Source organism: Daphnia magna, linkage group LG3 (genome assembly GCF_020631705.1).
Source record: "Daphnia magna isolate NIES linkage group LG3, ASM2063170v1.1, whole genome shotgun sequence".
Classification (NCBI taxonomy): domain Eukaryota; kingdom Metazoa; phylum Arthropoda; class Branchiopoda; order Diplostraca; family Daphniidae; genus Daphnia; species Daphnia magna.
In genome coordinates this window covers 4,135,348-4,155,333 of record NC_059184.1, presented here as the reverse complement: position 1 = coordinate 4,155,333, position 19,986 = coordinate 4,135,348, and the positions used below count along the sequence as shown (strand labels likewise).

At 42.0% G+C, this 19,986-nt stretch overlaps 3 protein-coding genes and 1 long non-coding RNA gene across 8 annotated transcripts; 3 read left to right on the top strand and 1 right to left on the bottom strand.

Moving 5' to 3' along the window:
• Positions 1-32: 32 nt before the first annotated feature.
• Positions 33-3,628, top strand: LOC116919782 (GRIP and coiled-coil domain-containing protein 1). Its single transcript, XM_032925810.2, has 9 exons — positions 33-175; positions 277-455; positions 519-677; positions 735-880; positions 954-1,085; positions 1,213-1,360; positions 1,421-1,585; positions 1,640-1,790; positions 1,855-3,628. Exons 1-9 carry the CDS (start codon positions 85-87, stop codon positions 2,817-2,819), a joined length of 2,136 nt encoding a protein of 711 aa, XP_032781701.2. The 5' UTR covers positions 33-84; the 3' UTR covers positions 2,820-3,628.
• Positions 3,629-4,295: 667 nt separating this feature from the next.
• Positions 4,296-14,133, top strand: LOC116919779 (protein Smaug homolog 1). Of its 4 annotated transcripts, none has more exons than XM_045171432.1 (11): positions 4,356-4,633; positions 5,996-6,243; positions 9,681-9,804; positions 9,895-10,029; positions 10,160-10,484; positions 10,555-10,750; positions 10,875-11,071; positions 11,143-11,674; positions 11,759-12,316; positions 12,383-12,669; positions 12,752-14,133. In XM_045171432.1, exons 1-11 carry the CDS (start codon positions 4,566-4,568, stop codon positions 12,941-12,943), a joined length of 2,862 nt encoding a protein of 953 aa, XP_045027367.1. In that variant the 5' UTR covers positions 4,356-4,565; the 3' UTR covers positions 12,944-14,133. The 4 variants fall into 4 exon arrangements, with proteins under 4 accessions (XP_045027366.1, XP_045027367.1, XP_032781698.2 ...); XM_032925807.2 differs by having other exon boundaries at positions 4,363-4,633; positions 12,380-12,669; XM_045171431.1 differs by having other exon boundaries at positions 4,296-4,633; positions 11,759-12,669.
• Positions 12,964-14,534, bottom strand: LOC123470735. The gene is made up of 2 exons (XR_006644480.1): positions 14,131-14,534; positions 12,964-14,060 (listed from the first exon to the last, which is right to left on the bottom strand). It is a non-coding gene; the product is annotated as an uncharacterized LOC123470735 (long non-coding RNA).
• Positions 14,530-19,940, top strand: LOC116919780 (F-box only protein 11). 2 transcript variants are annotated; one of them, XM_032925808.2, is made up of 11 exons: positions 14,530-14,845; positions 14,927-15,277; positions 15,342-15,507; positions 15,587-15,783; positions 15,850-16,212; positions 16,298-16,600; positions 16,673-17,086; positions 17,154-17,449; positions 17,513-17,789; positions 17,861-18,231; positions 18,306-19,940. In XM_032925808.2, the coding sequence occupies exons 1-10, from the start codon at positions 14,740-14,742 to the stop codon at positions 18,196-18,198; spliced, it is 2,811 nt and encodes a 936-aa protein (XP_032781699.1). In that variant the 5' UTR covers positions 14,530-14,739; the 3' UTR covers positions 18,199-18,231; positions 18,306-19,940. The 2 variants fall into 2 exon arrangements, with proteins under 2 accessions (XP_032781699.1, XP_032781700.1); XM_032925809.2 differs by having other exon boundaries at positions 16,670-17,086.
• Positions 19,941-19,986: the final 46 nt, after the last annotated feature.

Genomic DNA, 19,986 nt, shown 5'->3' with positions numbered 1-19,986 from the left:
TAGGTGAAGTCAACAGCTGCTGAAAAGCAAAGAAGAAATAAAAACAATGTAGGTTAAAAGAGCAAATGAGCTGATTCCGCAAAAATGGATAGATTAACAAAACGTGAGAAAGAATATAAAGAGGTAATTGAACAGCAAAAAGATCAGCTTGGTCGTTATGAAAAGAAATTGAGGGGTAAGTTACGAATTTCCTTATGATCTTAATTTATCCAGCTTAGTTATTCTTTCACAAAGTTTAATTTTAAGCAAATTTATAAATGAATGGTTTGGTTTTAGATGTTGTTCAAGCTTATAAAGGGATACAAAAAGAAAAGGAAGCTTTGGAATCAAGTTTGAAAGCATTAGCAGAAGCAAAGAGTTCATCAGCTGAAGGAGATTCTACTAGGGATGATGATGAATTAGAACATAATATTGATCAAGCTACTGTTCTTGATGAAACTGGGAATGAATTGGAGGTTTGATATTTATCATTTTAAATTCTACTGAAGGTGTGTAATTAATCTTTTTATAACAATAAGCTTGCTGGAACTTCAAGCAAAGAAAAGGATATCATTAAGAGGCTCAAAGCTCAATTGGGTACCTTATCTGATTCCTTAGCAACTATAACTACTGAAAAATCAAGGTGTGAAGCAAATTTTCAGCAAGATCGAAGGCGACTCTTACTTGAAAAAGAAGTTGTAAGTCACCAGTTGACTCACCTCTTTAAAATAAAAACTTGAACATTTTCTTTTTAGCTTGAAAAATCAGTTGCAGTTGCCTATAGTCAGGCAGAGATTTCCTCACAAGCATTCAAACAGCAATTGTCCGAGCTAAAATCTAATCTTAGTGCAGAAAAATTGGAAAGAAGTAGGGAGTCCACAAATAATCAAGTAATTCTAAGGTGATAGATTTTTTTTCTTTCAATCGTTTCATTTAGCGCACTACTTAACTGCAGTGTATTTTAACTTGTAAAGAGAACTGCAAAAAACGATTGCAGAAGAGAGACAGAAAAGAGAAAGCCTTGAATTAGAATTGAGTTGTAAATCACGGTTGTCTCACCAAGCAAGCAATCTGTCGTCAAACCAACTAGAAGTGGCGGAAAGAAAGTAACGGACAAATTTTACTATTTTTCAAATAATCCCACATGTTACTTTATTTAGTTTCATCTTTATTTGTTTAATTGTTTATTTACTTTTTTTAATTAATTTTTTTCAATGTATATCTTTATGCAAGATTACGGGATCTGAGCAATGAACTTGAATCTACAAAAATGAAACTGTTTTCTGCCGAGCAGAAACTCCAGGAACCATCTTCTCATCTCGTGCGACTCCAAAACGAAATGGCTGACCTGAAGATCCAACATCGCCTGGCAATTCAACAGGTTAAATTGAAAATGTTCTTGTTATTCTGAATTAATTGTTGTATGAATTTGATGAAACAGGAGCAGCGCAATGCAGTTGAGGCCAAGGAAGATGCGCGACAACTAGCCGAAGCTCATGAAAAGAGAGTTGCGACTTTAGAAACTCGGTTAGCCGAATTTTCTGAACGAATCGGATCCTACGATCGTTTGCGACAACAGGACTTAGCTACTGTTACCAAACTAAAGGTAGAATAAATGTTTATGTTTTTTCAGATCAACTTAAAGTCTCTTGATATTCAGGAGCAATTGAATACGATGCAAAATACGCCTAGCCCACCTTCCCACAGCGAAGAGGACTACGATATCGAAAAGCTTATTGGTAAAATAAAATCATTAAAAAACCGGCTCCTGGACTTAAGTCGCCGATCGAATGCAACAGTTAATCTTACTGGTAAGTAGGCAGATGTATTTACGTCCATTGTGTTAATCAAATTTACGTACCATTCTATATTTAGCCATTTTTGAATTGGATAATACCAACTCAAATTCGGATCATGATGATGCTTGTCAGTTGGAATTGCAACAGCTTCGAAAAGAATTAGAATGGTACAAACGCGATGAAAAGCAAAGCAGCAGTGCAAAATCTGTAGGTTTGTCAGCCCCTGCAGAAGAAGAGATTAACCAAATGCGCATTAAGATTCAGTTCCTTCGTAATGAAATGGAACACAATGAACAAGAGCATAAAGATTCTTTAAGATCAGTGCAGGAATCCTGGGCAAAAGAACGTACTGAATGGAAAGACGAATTAAGCCAAATGGAACGTTCGTGTCGAACTCGTATAGCCGATATGGAGCAGCAACTTCAAAAGCAAAGAGAGAGGTCTCTTACCCTGCTTCAAGAAAAGGACGAAGAGCTTGTTAGCCTCCGTGAGTTACTAAATATGAAGAACCTACCCACATTGTCTCTACCTCCTGCCAACGTTACCTCCAAAGTTACCGACTCAAATGAAGAATGGCCGGAATCCTTGGCTCCTCTCGCTTCATTGAGGCTTGGGGCTTCTGCTAGTGGCGGGCAAATGTTGCATTACGTCGAAGAATTAGCCTGGAAGGAGGGAGAGATTCAGGGTCTTCGTCGTTCCAAGAACCAGCTGGAAGCCTCTCTACGAGAAATGCAAATGGCATTTGTCACTATGGAGCATAAAATGGCTGAACAAAAGCAACATCTTCATGAGGAACTTGCCCGTTTGGAACGTAACCAATCGCGCGAAGGCGCCAATTTGGAGTACCTTAAAAACGTACTTTTGGAGTTTTTTCTTCATTCCGATCCGTCCTCCCAGTCTCACATGTTTAACGCAATAGCTGCCTGCCTCCATTTCTCGCCGAAAGAGATCCAGCGAGTGCGATCACAGCACCCTAAATGGAAATTGACTGTGGTGCAAATGAATCCAGCAGCACCTTTCAGTCCAACAAACTCCTACTAAGTCGAAGTGGAAATTGTTTCTGAAGCAGTTAACGCTCGACGAAATTCCAAGTGTCCTTGCATATAATTATTATATCATTTAAATATATATTTTTCTTTAAAAACAAACAATCATGACCAATTATATTGAAACATGATTTAATCGAAATTATCAGATAATGTGGCATTGGTCAAGACCTTTTAACCATTTATCTATTTGAACTAGCAGAAAAAATGGCAGAAATAAGTAATAAATGTTATTATGTATTGGTAAACGTCATTTTTTAGACAAAGATAATGCCTCGTAATGGTACGTCATTTTTTTATTTAGTACGCGTATTTCATATCAAAGTAGGCTAATTTGATGTTGACCTTCTTATGTTCGTGAATAATCCCTTTTACAGAAAATGAGTACATTTTCCCGGACAACAACAATCAAAGACCTTGAAACGGTTTATATTACGTTTATTTTCTTCGTCGTTCTCAAAGCTCTGGTGAATGAGGTACAATCGAATCGCTCTATTCACACAATAATAAAAGGAGGAAATCGAAAAGGGAAACTGAAAAAAAAAAAAAACTTGCCGAATAGAGAAAGTGAAAACGCGCAAGAAAACACTTGGATTTACTTATTTTTTTGTTTTTGAAAGCGAAAAGAGCAAAAAAAAAAAAAAAACATTATGGTCCGTCTGGGTCCAGTTCCCAACGAGTCCATACGTTTATGCAATATAACTCTGTGGGCGATTTTCTAATGAAAATGACTTGAATGAATGTAACACGTCACATTATCAACGAGAATAAATACAGCAGTCGAGTTGCTGGCACACTCGAGTTTCTCTTTTGTTTCGTGCTTTTTTTTTTTTTGGGGGGGTGTATACAAAAACCGGTCGCATTGAACGCATGTTAAGTTTTACATGATTTAACCGACTGCTAGATCAAGAGGGAGAGAAAGAGAGGGAAAGAAACGAACGAGATAAGAGTAAAAGAGAAATAGTAATATTACGGCTGGCTGGTTCCCCATTTCCGCTGCTTCACAAACGTAACATGTGTTTAACCCTGAGGGATACACAACTTTCGATTTCTTCAGACTTGTGGAGACTTGTTTCTTTTTTCTCCCTCATTTGTCTATCCACGTGATAATACATTCACCAGTGTTAAAGCTTTAGCCACGGGAGCAGGTAAAATTACCAAACGCATTTTCTAGAGAATGGTACCCATGCCAGCCGATGCACAGCGTAGCCAAATGAAATAGCAGACGATCTGTTTTCGTTTGGTAGCTATCGGGCTGACATAGTCTTGTCTCGCCAAAATGTTTGTCATTGTTCTTGTGGATTGTCACATGATCTCTGTGAGGGTGAGCAATACTTGCGTATTTTCATACAACGATAATTCAAATTCATGCTCGCATTGGCTCGAGATCAAGGCCTTGGCAATGGTTCGTGTCTGATGAAGCTAGAAAAAGATCCTGAAAATGCCGTAGGCTAAAAGGATTGCTCTTTAGCCGCATCCCTTTGTGACGTCACGATTCGGGTTGCTAAACATAGAGGGGGTTAGAGAGGGCGAGAGAAAAAAGGAGAGGAGTATATTCCTTTCCCACAATTTTCGGCGTAGCGAAGGCCGACGACGACTTCGAAGTTGCTGGTTGGCTCAATCTGGGCTTACACGTACGGACGTAATCGTTTGTTAGTGGTTTGGGGTTGAACTGTAATTCCCACGGCATCAATCAAACTGCTTTTGTGTGATTTGCCCACCTTGAACGTTTTGTGTGTGTATGAGAAATGTGTTGGATCATCGGTCTCGGCCAGCCCGCCATAGTCGATCGGACGCCAATTGTGCTGGGTAAGTTGTTGTGTCTGATGTATAGCCTGCGTGATCGACTGCTAGATGCATGGCCCCGTCCCTGTGTAGTGTATCTGCATGAATTCGATACCGACACTCGTGTGCAAATGACTGTCGCTCACGTCTGTTTTCGGATAACTTGACCCAGTTTTCACTTTCTACTACATCGACCCACTGACCGACATTTTCCCCATCCATTCTGTCTCTTTTCGACCGTACCCACAACGACTCCATCTTGCCCCCCAGCTCTTTTCAGCTTCAAAACTTTCACTGGCACAATACATCAGTCTGTGTGTCTGTTGTTGAAAATAATCAGAAAATATTCGGCGGCTGATTGGCAACAGCTGGTGTGCCTGATATTATCCCCCCTCTCCCTCTCTCGCTCTAACGGACACAAGTACAAGAAAATTTGCGTACAATAGATGGCCTTGGTCAGCTTTCCATGTCATCTAATAATTCTCTTGGCAACCTTGATTCGATCCAACTGGTCGATATATTCTCCACCAGAAGGGTAGCTCTCTTTGGTTATGATATCATCAAAGGGTAGGGTAGGGTAGGGGTGGAGGGATGCAACAACAGGTTATGCCAATCGATATGCTGCCCTCGCATTTTACTGGAGCAGAGAAAAAAAAAAGAGTCAGATGAATAACAAAGTTAGTAGTAGTCGCCTTGCCAGGTGAAAGGTGAAACGTTTTGCTTTTCTTCTCTTAGTGGCACACACAAGTCTCAGGTGCATCTGTACTAAAAAAAATGAATAGAATCTAGTCTGTCTGGCCCCATACTTTCAATTGAACAAACATTTTTGCACGAGTTTCTCCCTCTTTTTTTAGTGTCTACGTGCTGGCGTGAGCAACAGCAGAGTTTTGTTATTTTTGCGTGATTAATTTAGGGTTGCCTGTATATTTGGGCTAGCGAGCCATCACGTGAGAAACATCGAATCTGTCACCTTATATCATCGTTCACACTCGGTGGGTGTTTAGCAATAACAAACGGATCGGTTCTTCCTCGTATAAGTCGCAGGGTGTCGTGTGTGTGTGTTTTTGTTTGTCTTGGGCCGTGTTCGTCTCGTACACGTACGCACACTTTTGTGGGTGGGTGTTTGTGGAAAATGTACTTTGTCAGAATGCCAAACGATGGCTCAGCTGACCCGAGGCCAAAACAAATCACACCGGAATGAACCAGTGCACGTTGCTTTTATACCCACACACATCCATACACACACACACACAAAAATTCAATAAAGCATAAGACAGACGTAAAGAAAAAAGGGAGAGATAGGTTTGAGTAGAACCAAGACATGGTGATGTGATGGATGTGTTGTTCTTTGTTTCTTATTTATGTTTTTTTGGATGTTATTGTCAGAGTCCTCATTGGTAGTGATGCCATGGTGATGGCGCCACAGCCTCCGCGTGAATTCACCGCCGAGGAATTGGAGCCGCTGGAACATTGGTTCGAGAGTTGCAACGGTGCCCAGCAGGCCACTATCGCCGTCAAGTTGCTAAGCCGGGCAAACCCTAAAGCGGCTCACCTGATCCACTCCTTTCTCCAGCAACAACTCCTCGTCGCTAACGCCATCTGGCGCCAGGAAATTCAACGGGCAAATGATCCTGGTAAAAACAAAATTGTATTATGAAATCTACCTCATCTGCTTCTTTTTTGTTTGAACAAAGTAACCAATTAGATTTGATCGTAATATTTAACTATGCCGTAATTCCCTTTCTTTCACTTTTGAAACCGGATTGGCTACAATTATATTCGTTTTTTATTTAGTGTTTTCCATATGCAATCATATCGTCCTATATAAAAATTATTTTATGTCTACTGCCACCGAAAGGGAATGGGGGAAAGAAGGCTTTCACTACTTCTTACTGCTACCTCAACTAGTACTCGTTCTGGATGACAAGGCGGCAACAATGTCGACAATTTTTAATTACGATGCCGTTTCGACCAGGTTCTCGTTTTTTTTTTTCTTTTTTGCGAAATAACAGTCCTGACTCGAAACGTGAAAATGCGTTGCGCACAAGTTCTCGATTGCTTTTCCTTTTTTTTTTTTTTTATTTTCTTGTATTTTTTGTTGGCAACATTCCCGAGACACTTAGAGATTTTTTGGAAAAGTGAAAAAACTAGGTCACCGCCTCTTGCACTGCCTCTGCCTTCTGTAGTAGCTCTTCCCTCTCTACACACACACACACACACACAGAGAATCGTCTAACGTGTGTCAGGCATTTATGAATGTCTCGCCAAAACTCGTGCGCCGGCCCCGTTTTATTGTATCTATGGTTTTGTTGTTTTGGGCCAGGTCGGTGCCTTTTTTTCGTAGCTTGCGCAATTCAGCACATTTTCATGCGATGGAATAAGAATCCAGTTCGCTTTGGCAGTCTGCGTTCTGTGCCGCGTGAATCTTCTTCTAATTTTACTATTCAGGATTTCGATCTAGAGGGCGACGAGGACATACTAGTGAGTGTGCCGATTTGGCTTTCACTCTGCGTAGTAGATGACGACAACGACGGTGATAGGGAAAATGAAAAAGAGAGAGTGTGTGTGTGTGTGTGTGTATATGTATGTATAGAGTTAGGAACTGGCAGGTACTTTCCCCATCATCCCTCCCTACTGAACCCGACGGGAACGGTCTAGACGTGTTTCACGCACCATGAACAGCAGCCAGGAGGATCCCAGTAGACACGTTTCAGGTGTGTTCTTTAGTGAGGTTTTTTCTTTCTTTCTTTTTATTGATGGATCAAGGCAGGTCGTGGGTCGCGGGTTCAGTTTTGGGGAATAAATAAATAACAAATTTCTGATAGCTCCTCAGATAAGATGTTGCCATTCTCCTTCACAACAAGCAACTATTTGCCGTCATCCGCGGGAAAATTGAGAAAGTTTTATGTTGTCTTCCTTCCGATTCCCTTCTCTTTCTTATTGTTTGTCCGAACAAACGACAGGTTCATGTGTGCCGCATCATCTAGTAATCAATCTCGCAAGCACCGACTATCGTGACATCATCTAAACAATGATCGTGATATCATATCTCTTACGACATACACACACACGCATGTTTTTTCGAAGAATTTCAATTCATTATTTTTATTTTGTTATTTTTAAAGTTCTTATCGGACCTAGAAACTGAACACGATTTAGTTTATGGGACACTCCCGAGACGATATTGAACTAATGATCTGAAATAGGGTGTGGCTTATACTCTACATCGTGTGCACACTAACCGTCTGTGGTCAGACAAAGAGAAAAGAGAAGGTATGTCGAAAAGCAACCAATTCTCTACAGGTAGTGCAGGTGCTTTAGAAAAGAATGCGTCTTAAGACCAAAAACATAATATGGGAGGAAATAGTATATAAAGAACTATTATAACTGTTGGCCGGTTGGCCGCTTTCTCTTTCAGCATCACTCGACCGTATTTGGACAGGCCTATACAAAGAAAGAAAAGAGACACGGGATCAGCGAGAGTTAGCCCACAGATTTTCTTATTTTTTCTGTTTTCGTGTATATGTTTTGTTTTATTGAAGTCGATTCGTTTTGTTTTTTCTTAAAGAAGAGGAAAGCTGCTCTGGCTGCTGCAACTACTACTAGCAGACATGACGAGTTTTGCCCGTACACGGGAAGCACCAGCACTGGAAGAGAAAGGTGTAGAGAGGTGTGTTTAAAGAGAGAGAGAACGTCTTCCATATTCTATTTGGTTTCTACTCTACGGTCGAAGAGAAAGGGAAAGGGGGGGGGGGAGATTGGCTGTATACAAGAGACGAAGAGAGAAACGGGAGGGGCCTGGGTTAGCTTCGAGGCCAACCGCTAGTGGACTACCACACAACCCAGGGTGAAAGCTCTTTTTCAAATATAATATTTTTCCTTTTCTTCTTTCCCAACGTGTATTATTTTTTTCTTTTGGTGAGTCCGTTCTCTCTCTCGTTTCTTTCTCTCTATGGCCTCGCACAACACGTTATTAGTGTCTCCCTTTTCTTTCCCTCTCTCTTTCGACTTGTTGAGTCTATCCAGTCGGCTGGCCTCGCTACTCCAGTCCGGACGTCCCTCTTTTAACCTCCGCTCTCGTTTCGCTCTTTTTCATTTACCTTTCCGTCGAATAACCACTTTGTTGTTGTTGGATCTACTCCGACAGAAAACAAAAGTCTTTTGGATTTTAACCTATTCGTCTGGTGACAATATTTTTTTTTATTTTTCGGAGGCAATCGAATTATTATCATTTTTGAATATATTTATTTTTTTCCCAATCCGTCCGGAGAGAATTTTCTCTGCACTTTCACTTTGACGTGTTGGATGAAGTGTCCGTTTTTGTGTTGAAGAAGCAGAAGAATTGTTTGGTTTCTCAATCGACAAGTGAATCGGAACGTGTTGTAACTGAGTGCGTGAGTGGATTGTTTTTGTGTTGCAAAGGGAAAATCGGATTGGGTCATTTGGGTTCGCCATCCATGAAGACATGACGGGTAAGAAAACTTTTAACTGCGTGTGGTATTTTGTTTTTCTTTCTCTTTGAGTGCGTCCTCGTAAATAAGGGCCAACCCGTTGTCGACGCTTTCTCAATAGTGATCGGGAAAATACCTCGTGATTAAACCACAATTTCCATTCACGACGAGCCCACCGGCACTTTCATCTCGCTGATGATGATTCAACTCCTTTTATTTTCTTTTTTTTTTTCTATCTCATCTGAAAGATCTCTCAATTTCTCTTAGTTGTGAGTTAGTAGAGTAACCAGAGAATGTTTCTCGATTACGACATCAATAATAGCTCCTCGCGGGAGCAACACCTGGGGGGTTTCACTTGTTGTTATTACAGTATCTCTGGCCTTGGCCAGTTTGGTGGTATGACCCAAACTTGACGATTGCAAGACACGACCGTCGTCGTCGTCGTCGTCGAATGATTATGTATTTTGTTGATTTCTCGACGGTTTTTTTCTTTGCTGCCTCTTGTGTATACGCGCAAAGTGTGTCAATGCCACAAAGACAATTCTAACAAAAACATGTTAGGGTATTAGAGGGAAAAAGAAAAATTCTCATGTTGTCTTTTTTTTTTCCATTTTCCTTAGCCTTTTTGAACGGATTACGCAACGAGTCACGCGATGTAGCCGTCTCTCAACTGTTGCATTACCTACCGCTGCTACGACCAGCCAACTCTGATGGAGTCCGAGGATACATTCACCTCCTTCCCGGGTTGGAAATAGTTCTTTGAATTAATAATTCATCTCAAATGTACCTTAATTCGATGCGTAAATAACCGACCAATTGTTGTCTTTTGTCCAGTTTGCTGGCCTCATTCCTGGAGGACGATCCTAACCAGGGACCTTCATCAACGAACGGTCAACATCAGTCGACCGAGATTCAGCAACTTCTTACTTACGCTCTCATTCATCCTGCCCTTTCGCTGGAAAGTAAACGGTAATAAAAAGAAGATTCAACCGGCTGTTGGGGTTTTGAGTTTCGTTTTCCGTTGGATTCAAATAACTCAACAGTGACGTGTTTCGTAACGTGACATAATCTTGACCTACATTCGTTTCACATCGCGTAGGTCACTTGCTGAGTTGATTCGACAGCTGGACGACGAAGGAAATCAAGATATGGCACTGTCGTTATTGGAGAGTAATCATCAAGGCGGATTGGACATGTTTCCATCGTCGGATCCACAGTCTCCGGATGCCTTCCATTCGCCTAGGCAGAGGCACAATGGCGGCCAGTGGGATCCCTGGAGCTCGCCAAGTCCAGGATTGGGTCCACCCAGCAGCAAACAGCCACCACCGTCCACTTGCACGATCCAGCGCATTCGGCGCAGCAATAGTTTGACTCCACCGTCCAATTCCATGGTCTATCCTCAAGATCCTTGGGGAAGTAACCAGGTCAGTTTTCGAAGGTGTTCCTTTCACTCCGAGCCATTTTTTTGCTTATTTCTTTTACGATGATTTATAGAACGATAATGGCCGCCTCAAGCCCAGATCATTGTCTTTATCTTCGCCGGGGGAAACGGCCAACGCGCTCTCTCACTGCCCTCTATCGCCCCAAAATTCGCTGGCTTCTTCCGGCAGTGGTAGTGGATCCGATTCGATTTACAGTGATGACAATCATCGACCGTCATCATTTCATATCCCCGGAAGTGGCATGAGAGGTCTTAATTATTTTATTTATTTGAATCTTTCTTGAGACGTCAAGAGAAGGTGGCGCAGAGACACTTTCTTTTCTATGCAAAGACTCACTGGCTAAAGTGTTTTTCCCATTGTTTTCGTACGCAGATGTTCCTTCGTGGCTGAAAGGTTTGCGATTGCACAAGTATGCTCATTTATTCTCGCTGCTCACGTACGAGGAAATGTTGGCGTTGACTGAAGAGCAATTGGAAGTGCAACAAGTGACTAAAGGAGCTCGACACAAGATTGCGCTCAGTATCCTTCGCCTCCGCGAAAGGCCCACGCTTTTGGCCCAGTTAGAAAAGGTTCGACCTCTTACTTTTCGCCATTGCAAACAACAATGAAACTATTTGGTTTTGTCTTTGAAATCATTAAGGAGGTGGTCGACACGGGCAGTTTGCATAACGCGTTAAGTGAGCTGAAAAACTTGCTGTCAACACCAATTAAACCGTATCGCGGTCCACCGGCTGACGAACAACTTTACGCTGGCAGTTTGAGTCCCTCCCCATCGCCGTTGATGGCGAGAGATGACACGTCGGGGTATTCGTCTCTTGATGGATCCATGGACAATTTGGCAGCCGCTCGCGGTGCGTCCAGTGGATCACCGACTGCCATGGAGTCGAGTGATTTGTCGAAACCGCCGCCGTCATCAACCGCGGCCGTTCGTCAGGGCCGGTCGTCCTTGGTGACGTCTGATATGCCTACGGTTATTGTTTCTGCAGCTCCTGATGTGGACAGTGCCGAGGAAGGAAGCGACACATCGGCAGACGATGGACTCGGTGGAATTGGCGACAATCTTTCGGGCAACTTTCGCTCCGCCTTCGGGAGCGAGTTGGAGTTGCTTGGCGGGCCGACTCACCTGTCGCTTGACGACCTGCCGGGCCAAATTACTCGCCTTCTGGGCAAAAGTATGGAATCAAAAACTTTCTCTTCATTAAATACCCGTCTTTATAATATCATTTTCCTTTTTGTTTTCTTTTTACTTTAATTAGTTTGCACGCAGCTTTTGGTATCGTCTTGCCCGGCTGAAGAGAATGTTAGCCAGTTTGTGGCTTTGATGGACCGTTGCCTGAGTCACGAAGCTTTCACCCAACGTCAGCGTCGTCGTATTGCTTCATGGAAAGAACAGGCGCATCGCATCTGGAACAATTTGCCGCCTTCGGGTAATGGTGGCAGCACCAGCGTCAGCCGCAATAGCTGCGGTAGTAGTAACAACGCTATAGTTAATACTACAAACAACGGCGGTATCGGCAGCGTCGGCAGTGGTGGGCCACAAAAGAGTTCCGAAACACGTTTCGCCCGTCGATGGAGCAATGTTGCTCATTACCCTGGATTTTACAGCGCCGATGCTGGCAGTAGCGCTGCCCAGTCTTCTTTTGGATGCGCTCCACCGAATGCCTATAGCCTCTTTCCACCGAGACAGCAGCAGCAAAGGGGACAAGGTCTCCATCCGAGCCCGTGCCCGAGTCCCAGTGTAGCCCGGCCTTTATTCGCTGGACAGAGCCCCACCCATAATTCTTATGGGCAACACACACACCACGCAGTTGCTGGTAAATTCGCTCTTTTGTTTGTTTTTTTCTTTCTTAAAAATAGTTGTTTTGTAAAAACTCAAGGAGGTCTGAACACGACTCAAATGCGACCCGGCCTGGCGCCAACCCCGTCACTGCCGCACAACAATCCGCATTCCCTTCAAGTGGGATCGCATTTACCGCTGCAGCATCGCAATAGTTTCTGCGTCAGCGCCTTGTCGCATCAATCGTCGCTCTATTCGTCCTCTTCGTCGTCTTCTTCGTCGTCATCGCAAACAGCGCAGGGTTTTTCTTCTCTGTCCTGCGGCGTTGCACCCGACCCATTCACTTTCTCTCCGCCACACCGGATGCATTTTGATGAACTTCCGTCAGAGGTCTGTATTTATTTTGGCTATCGAATCAACTCTGAGTTTGTCAACTCAGTTGGTATTTTTATTTTTATTTTTTCGCTTCCAGTCGCCATTTGCCAGCCAGTTGGGGATCCAGCGGGCCAGGTCAGCCCCTATGGCTAATGGTGTCATCGGCATCACTGACTGTTTGTTGTTTAGCCAAGAGCGAGATGCTTCCGAAATGGATTTGAATCACCGCCTCGAGTCGCTTTGCCTCAGTATGACAGAACACGCTCTCGAAGGGGCTAACGACATCTAGAGACGCCCTTTTGCTTTCTCCAGACAGTAAAAAAAAAAAAAAAATTAAGAAAAAAAAATAGTTATAATAACTCTTTGGTCACATTTGTACAATCTGCTCAATCAACTGTATCCTCGCTCCTTCCCTCCCGGTTTTTTTTACACACACACATACCACGTATATATGTATACACACACGTACACATACACACACAGAACCCTTTCTCTTTCCACTCTTCTCTAGTTTCTCCTTTTTTTTTTTTTTTCATTTTTGCTCCGTTCCAGTTATTTTGTTTTTCAACAGTCAAAACATTTCGCGTGATGTGGTGGCGGATTGATAATTTTTTTAAAAGTACGTTTATATTGAGGCTATATTTGAAAATGACGTTAAAGAATTCTAATATTAGATGTACAGAAAAATGATGTGAGGTAGATTAAAAATGGATCTAGGTAGGACGGCGCAAAGAGAGCAAAAAGGTCGATATATATACATCCAATAGAGCTCAATTTATTTGGTTTTCTTCTTCTTTTCTAGTACACTTTCTCCATCATCTTCAACCACCATTTAAGAGAAAAAAGAAAAAAAAAAAAATTGGAAAAAAAAAGAACCAACCGAAGTCTTTGTATTATTGCGCGTGTTCGTTTCTCTTTTCCCTCCGTTTTCTTCAATCTCTCTTTCCAAAATGTGTTCTCTTTCTCTCTTTCAAAGCTGACGTAGTACGTGCCGCATTTTGCAATATTTTTCTCGTCTCCAAACAAAAATTAAGAAAAACAAAAAAATCCGTTCGTTGCAGCGCAGCAGATCGGCCCACACACTTTTACACACACGCCGTGTTCGTCTCTCGATAGTGTTCTATTGTTATTAAACTTTATTATTATAAATCTAAGAAAGAAACCGTAGCGAAGAAATATCGTTCATTGGAAAAGGGAAAGAAGATGCAAATTTAGAATTTGGATTTTGTTCCCCCAAGTTATTCAGCAGTAATTTTTTTTGTGTGTGTGTATGTCACTCTCTTTCTCTCTCTTTTTCTATGGGGTTGTAATAATAACGCTTGAAAGCTATATGTTTGATGGACTATATCTTTTCGTCGTCTTATATTTCCCCTTCCGTAACAATAGGCTAATGATGGTCAAGCGCTCTATTTTAATGATGAAATCAAACGATTAGGTTAAATTTGAATTAAAGAAAAATACAAGACTTTTGATTACCTATTCTACTGTTTTGTTTGTTATTGTCACGTGACCGATTACAACGCGCCTGAAGTAAATTGAAAGAATATAAACATCTGTATATTTATCAAATACGGGAGACGAAAGAAATGACCAAAAACAGCTGTTTGGACAAAGAAACATTCTACCCGCGTTGCCGCCGCTGGAAACCCTGAAGTACAGAACGCTGCTCTTTTTATTTATTTATTAAATTTTTTTTTTTTTGTCTTTTTTTTCCTCTGTATTTCTTAAAAGGGAAACCGAAAGAAATATGCGTAACAGCGTTAGGCTAAACAAACTTAATGAATATCAAAGCATGAGAAAGAAAGAAAACATCGCCCGCAGACATTAGGCTAACCACGAAAAAATTCCTACAAACCTACTAACTCAATTGCCTGTAGATGGCAGTGGTATCACAGAGCGACAAGATGGCGGAAATATGCTCATAGTGGCCAGTTGTGTTGACACTAAAAAAGTGAGATTTGCGGATAAAAAAGACAATATGATCCTTCCGTAGTGATTGTTATTCGCAAGTTTACTATAATATCTGAACATAGTCTGTTGTTGTGTTGTGCTCACGTAACGAACAGTGTGAAAACGATTACGAAAATGCCAAGTCCCTCGCTGCGTTCACCCCTATATTCTCTGAGAAGGTCGAAACGGAAGGGCATCAAGAGAGGTGCTGCTGCTAGTAATAACTCGCGCGTCAACTCTGGTAAGGGTTTTTAAAACTTCATTACCGATTATCTCTTAATATATAGCTAGGAACTGGCAAACAATAACAACCACTTCTTAGATGGGGAAGAAGGGGCAGCTGATGGAAATCTCCAAAACAATGCATCGTCAGCCAACAATGAGAATCCTGTCTCAGGGTCTGTTGCTCCTCAACCTGTTGTTCCCTCTGCCGTTGGTTTAGTCACTGGTGGTGCCTCTGCAACTGGCCACCAACCACCTTATGATCTGAGGAGGAAGTCACCACACCATGATCCTGCCGCTGCAGCCGTAGCCCCAAACTACCCATCAGGCTGTAATCCCAGTGGCAGCCTTTCATCTAATTCAGCTTGTGCAGCTGGCCCCAGTGGCTATGCAGCATGCATGCTTCCTGCAAGGAAGAGGCCTAGACGAACCTGTTTCACAACAGCAGAGAGTATAATCAATTGTTTATGGTTTTCACTGTTTGCTGCTATATGGTGATGTATGATTTACTTTAGATGGCAACTCAGTAGATGAACAGCGAAGTGCAGCTCATTACCTCCAGTATGAATTACCTGATGAAGTTCTCATATGCATATTCAGTTATCTGTTTGAGAGAGATCTGTGTCGCGTCAGTCAAGTCTGTAAGCGTTTCCAGAGCATAGCTAACGACACCGAGCTTTGGTATGTTTCATGGCTTATAGTTTTCCCCCTTTTTGTTGGTTATTTGATATTTTTAATTATTTTAAAATTTTGTTCTCAGGAAAACGCTATACCAGCGCGTTTTTGAGTACGACACACCATTATTTCACACTGGCATATGCAAATACGAGTTCATTGCGATAGAAGAATCCGAATACGATAACCCGTGGAAAGAGAGCTTCAAACAACTAAATCACGGCGTTCATGTCAGGCTGGGATTTCAAGAAAAGGTCCTTAAACACCCGTCACGCTATAATGGTATGTCTTGAATGTCCACTTGGATCATCCGAAAGTTGGTGTAACATTTTTCCATTTATTTCTTAGGTCGTTCAATAGCCTATTTCGATACGATTCAGTCGGCGCTGGAATTCCTTGACGACGCGGAAAATCCATTAGTCTTCGTGCACAAGGGATCCTACCAGCGCGAATACCTGGTAGTGGAGAACAACGTTAATATTCTAGGTTGTTCCTCGGGTAACGTGGCCGAAAACGTAACCATCGAACGAGACACGGAGTCGACAGTGACGTTTATGGAAGGTGCAAGGTCTTCCTACCTGGGCTACGTCACGCTCAAATTCAGTCCAGATATCTCATCATCCGTTCCGCATCACAAACATTACTGCCTTGAAATTGGAGAGAATTGCTCACCCGTTATCGACCATTGCATCATCCGCAGCAGCTCCGTCGGTATGTTTAGTGCACTGTTACTAAATGTTTCCATGTCATATCGATTTTTTTATTGTTGACTCATCGGTTTATTTCGATTTTATAGTAGGGGCAGCTGTTTGTGTAACTGGTTCTGGTGCGGAACCTATAATCCGCCGTTGCGACATATCCGACTGCGAGAATGTTGGCCTTTATATCACCGACCACGCTCAAGGTCTTTATGAGGACAACGAAATCAGCCGGAACGCGCTTGCGGGTATCTGGGTGAAGAATCACGCCAATCCAGTCATGCGCCGAAATCATATCCATCACGGCCGAGACGTTGGCATCTTCACCTTTGATAATGGACTGGGCTATTTTGAGAGTAACAATATCCATAATAACAGGATTGCTGGCTTCGAAGTAAAAGGTCGGTGACCTATCTGTTGTTTTTAAGTTAACTGTTTTGTCATCTCATTGTGTGTCTTCATTTTAATAGCAGGAGCAAATCCGACAGTGGTGCGCTGTGAAATCCATCATGGTCAAACGGGTGGAATTTACGTGCACGAGTCCGGTCAGGGGCAATTCATTGAAAACCGGATTCATTCGAACAATTTTGCGGGTGTATGGATCACCTCTAATTCGAATCCGACCATCCGCCGGAATGAAATCTATAATGGCCATCAGGGTGGCGTTTATATATTTGGGGAGGGCCGTGGATTGATAGAGCACAACAATATCTATGGAAATGCTTTGGCAGGCATCCAGATTCGTACCAACAGCGATCCAATCGTGCGGCACAATAAAATTCATCACGGCCAACACGGTGGCATCTATGTCCACGAAAAAGGACAGGGATTAATTGAAGAAAATGAAGTTTACGCCAATACCCTAGCTGGAGTTTGGATAACCACAGGTAACTTCGTATACGGCTTTATTTTTTTTTTTATTCGATCAACATATTTTGTTTATTGTCGAATCAGGCTCCACTCCAGTGTTGAGGCGGAATAGGATTCACTCTGGGAAGCAAGTGGGCGTCTATTTTTATGATAATGGTCATGGCCGCCTAGAAGACAACGACATTTTCAATCATCTGTACAGCGGTGTGCAGATTCGAACGGGTAGTAATCCAATTATTCGTCGGAACAAGATTTGGGGAGGGCAAAACGGTGGAGTTCTGGTCTATAACGGAGGTCTTGGCCTTCTAGAGCAAAACGAAATCTTTGATAATGCAATGGCTGGTGTCTGGATAAAAACGGACTCTAATCCAACATTGAAGGTAAGTTAACTGTCAATGGTCCGTTGAGAAATGGCGTAACGCTTTGCCTTGTTATTTCAACAGCGTAATAAAATTTACGATGGGAGAGATGGAGGAATTTGCATTTTTAACGGTGGTAAAGGCATCTTGGAAGAAAACGATATATTCCGCAACGCGCAGGCCGGAGTTCTGATCTCAACGCAATCACACCCGATCCTTCGACGAAATCGAATATTTGACGGTCTAGCGGCAGGCATTGAAATCACGAACAACGCCACAGCAACATTAGAATTCAACCAAATCTTTAACAACAGATTTGGAGGACTTTGTCTGGCATCAGGCGTCACGCCTATTTGCAAAGGTTCGTCCACCCTTTTTTCTCATATTTTAAATAAATTAAATTTTAAAAGCTTTTTTCGTATTTGTTTTCAGGGAACAAGATCTTTAATAACCAAGATGCGGTAGAGAAGGCCGTGAATGGTGGTCAGTGCCTCTACAAGATCTCGTCTTACACATCCTTCCCGATGCATGATTTCTACCGATGTCGCACCTGTAATACAACCGATCGTAACGCTATATGCGTTAACTGTATTAAGACATGTCATGCCGGACACGACGTCGAATTCATCCGACACGACCGTTTTTTCTGCGACTGTGGAGCCGGTACATTGACGAATCAGTGCCAACTCCAAGGAGAATCCACACAGGATACCGATACGCTTTACGATTCGGCAGCGCCTGTAGAGTCTCATACGGTGATGGTCAACTGATTCGTGTTTCAACGCCTTACTTGTATCTAAATGGTAAGTGTTTCCCGGTGTTGATGTGCAAAACATTTGAACTTACTGAGATGTATTTACAATTTCGTATGATATAGGTTGGTTACAGCGCGAGCAGACATTAAGTTGAACGGAGGCCTCTACCTTTATACTTTCTTTTGTTTGAATCACTGGATTTGAGCTAGAGCTTTTTGCCCCGTCACTCGGTTTTCCTTCCGGACATCTCCTACCGACAATATCTTCGAATGCAGCACGTTTACCGGTTCGTAAACAAAAGCAAAAAGTACAGAATCAAAATAGTTGGGCGAATTAAGGCATCGTCGAATATTCGCGTTCGATCAATTGTGAAAGATATAGTCCGTTGTAGACGCCATAGCGGTCTGAGAAAATCGACACAACATATTGAAAGCGTTTTTTTTTTACTTTTTTTTTTGTATTTTTTTTTATTATTTACTTTCCCTCGTTAATTGTATTTTCTTTGGTTTTTTCTAGCTGAGTTTTCATAGTTTTCCATTTGAATTCAATGCCGATAGTGTACGTCTGTGTCTTGCGTTCGTATAGTTTAGAGCACGTTCAGTTAAAGGAGGGGGAAAAAAACTTGTTTGCCTTGAGCAGCTAATTTGTGCGCATGTCTTGTTTGTAAGCCACAACAAGGCGAAAGGGATGACCTTTTGGGACAATGAAAAAGAAAATGCACTGAGCGACTCCAATAAGTGCTCTATGTCCGGTGTATGTTTTGTGGTTAAGGCGTGTGTAAAGCGTCGCATCCAGAAACTACACCTAGTGCCATGTCCTCTCTTCGAGTTTTGTCCCACTTCTTCTTTTGCCAACCAAGTTCGTCAGCAGATGACAATTCTCGTTGGTTTCTGGAGAGGGATAGAATCTGTTGGGTCTTTCTGTAAATATAATTTTTTTTTTCTACCGAGACATGCAAAGGCTATTCACGTGCGTTTTATGCTGAATGCCACCTGTTCATCAACCTTTGGCCTGTAAACTGGTTTAGTCTTAACCGAACGTCTCGTTATTTTCACATGTCCGTAATGCTGTCTTAACCTATTGCACTCTATTCTGTTTAAAGTTGTCTCTCTTCGCCTTGAAAACAGAAGAAGAGCCAAAAAGTAGTATGAATTAGTTCAGGCCAAACCGTCGATTGATCAATGTTTCCCCGTATTTTGTGAAAGAAAGTGAAAAGTTATATTTTTCTCCCGATGTTCAAATCGCCATTGTCGCTTAATCTCTAATTTTTTTTTTACTATTGTTTTTGTGTGTGTTGGAACAGCAAATTATGCGAGGCAAGTCGATAATTGAAAGAAAGTTTTACAAGTTTACTTCGAAAAGTTATTCGACAGAATTTCATGTGAACATTTGAAAAATCTTATGTTGTCTCCGAACTATTTTGCACCGTCATCCTTGAATCCGATTATACATCGTGTAGACTTATTTCCTCGAAATGTTTTTGTACAGTTTTGCAATATTAAGTGTTTGATTTAGCTTTATAAGCATCTTGTTGATTTCTTTCTTCCCCATTACCTTTCTTGCCTGATATGTTTACGAAGTACAAGACGTTTTTCTTACAGCTTCCTAAACTAGATTACCCTTTTCCTTGGCCATTTTCTTTCATTAATTACCTATAAGGTAATTCTTTTTCAGTTTTGTATGACCCCATCTGTTTTACGATGACTGTATGCAATAGTAGACTTGCCGATGAGAATATATACAGATCGCGTACTACAGCTATTTTGACATGGCAATTAGGGTGACAGTTTCTGAAGAAAAATG

Bases quoted from the DNA above. Each gene is read 5' to 3' on its own strand.
- LOC116919782 (XM_032925810.2), top strand. From the start codon at position 85: ATGGATAGATTAACAAAACGTGAGAAAGAATATAAAGAGGTAATTGAA. The intron at 456-518 runs GTTTGATATTTA...TATAACAATAAG, and splicing joins AAACTGGGAATGAATTGGAG to CTTGCTGGAACTTCAAGCAA. The intron at 1,361-1,420 runs GTTAAATTGAAA...TTGATGAAACAG, and splicing joins ATCGCCTGGCAATTCAACAG to GAGCAGCGCAATGCAGTTGA.
- LOC116919780 (XM_032925809.2), top strand. From the start codon at position 14,740: ATGCCAAGTCCCTCGCTGCGTTCACCCCTATATTCTCTGAGAAGGTCG. The intron at 15,784-15,849 runs GTATGTCTTGAA...TTTATTTCTTAG, and splicing joins ACACCCGTCACGCTATAATG to GTCGTTCAATAGCCTATTTC. The intron at 17,087-17,153 runs GTAACTTCGTAT...TTGTCGAATCAG, and splicing joins TGGAGTTTGGATAACCACAG to GCTCCACTCCAGTGTTGAGG.
- LOC116919779 (XM_045171431.1), top strand. From the start codon at position 4,566: ATGAGAAATGTGTTGGATCATCGGTCTCGGCCAGCCCGCCATAGTCGA. The intron at 11,072-11,142 runs GTTCGACCTCTT...GAAATCATTAAG, and splicing joins TTTTGGCCCAGTTAGAAAAG to GAGGTGGTCGACACGGGCAG. The intron at 11,675-11,758 runs GTATGGAATCAA...TACTTTAATTAG, and splicing joins TACTCGCCTTCTGGGCAAAA to TTTGCACGCAGCTTTTGGTA.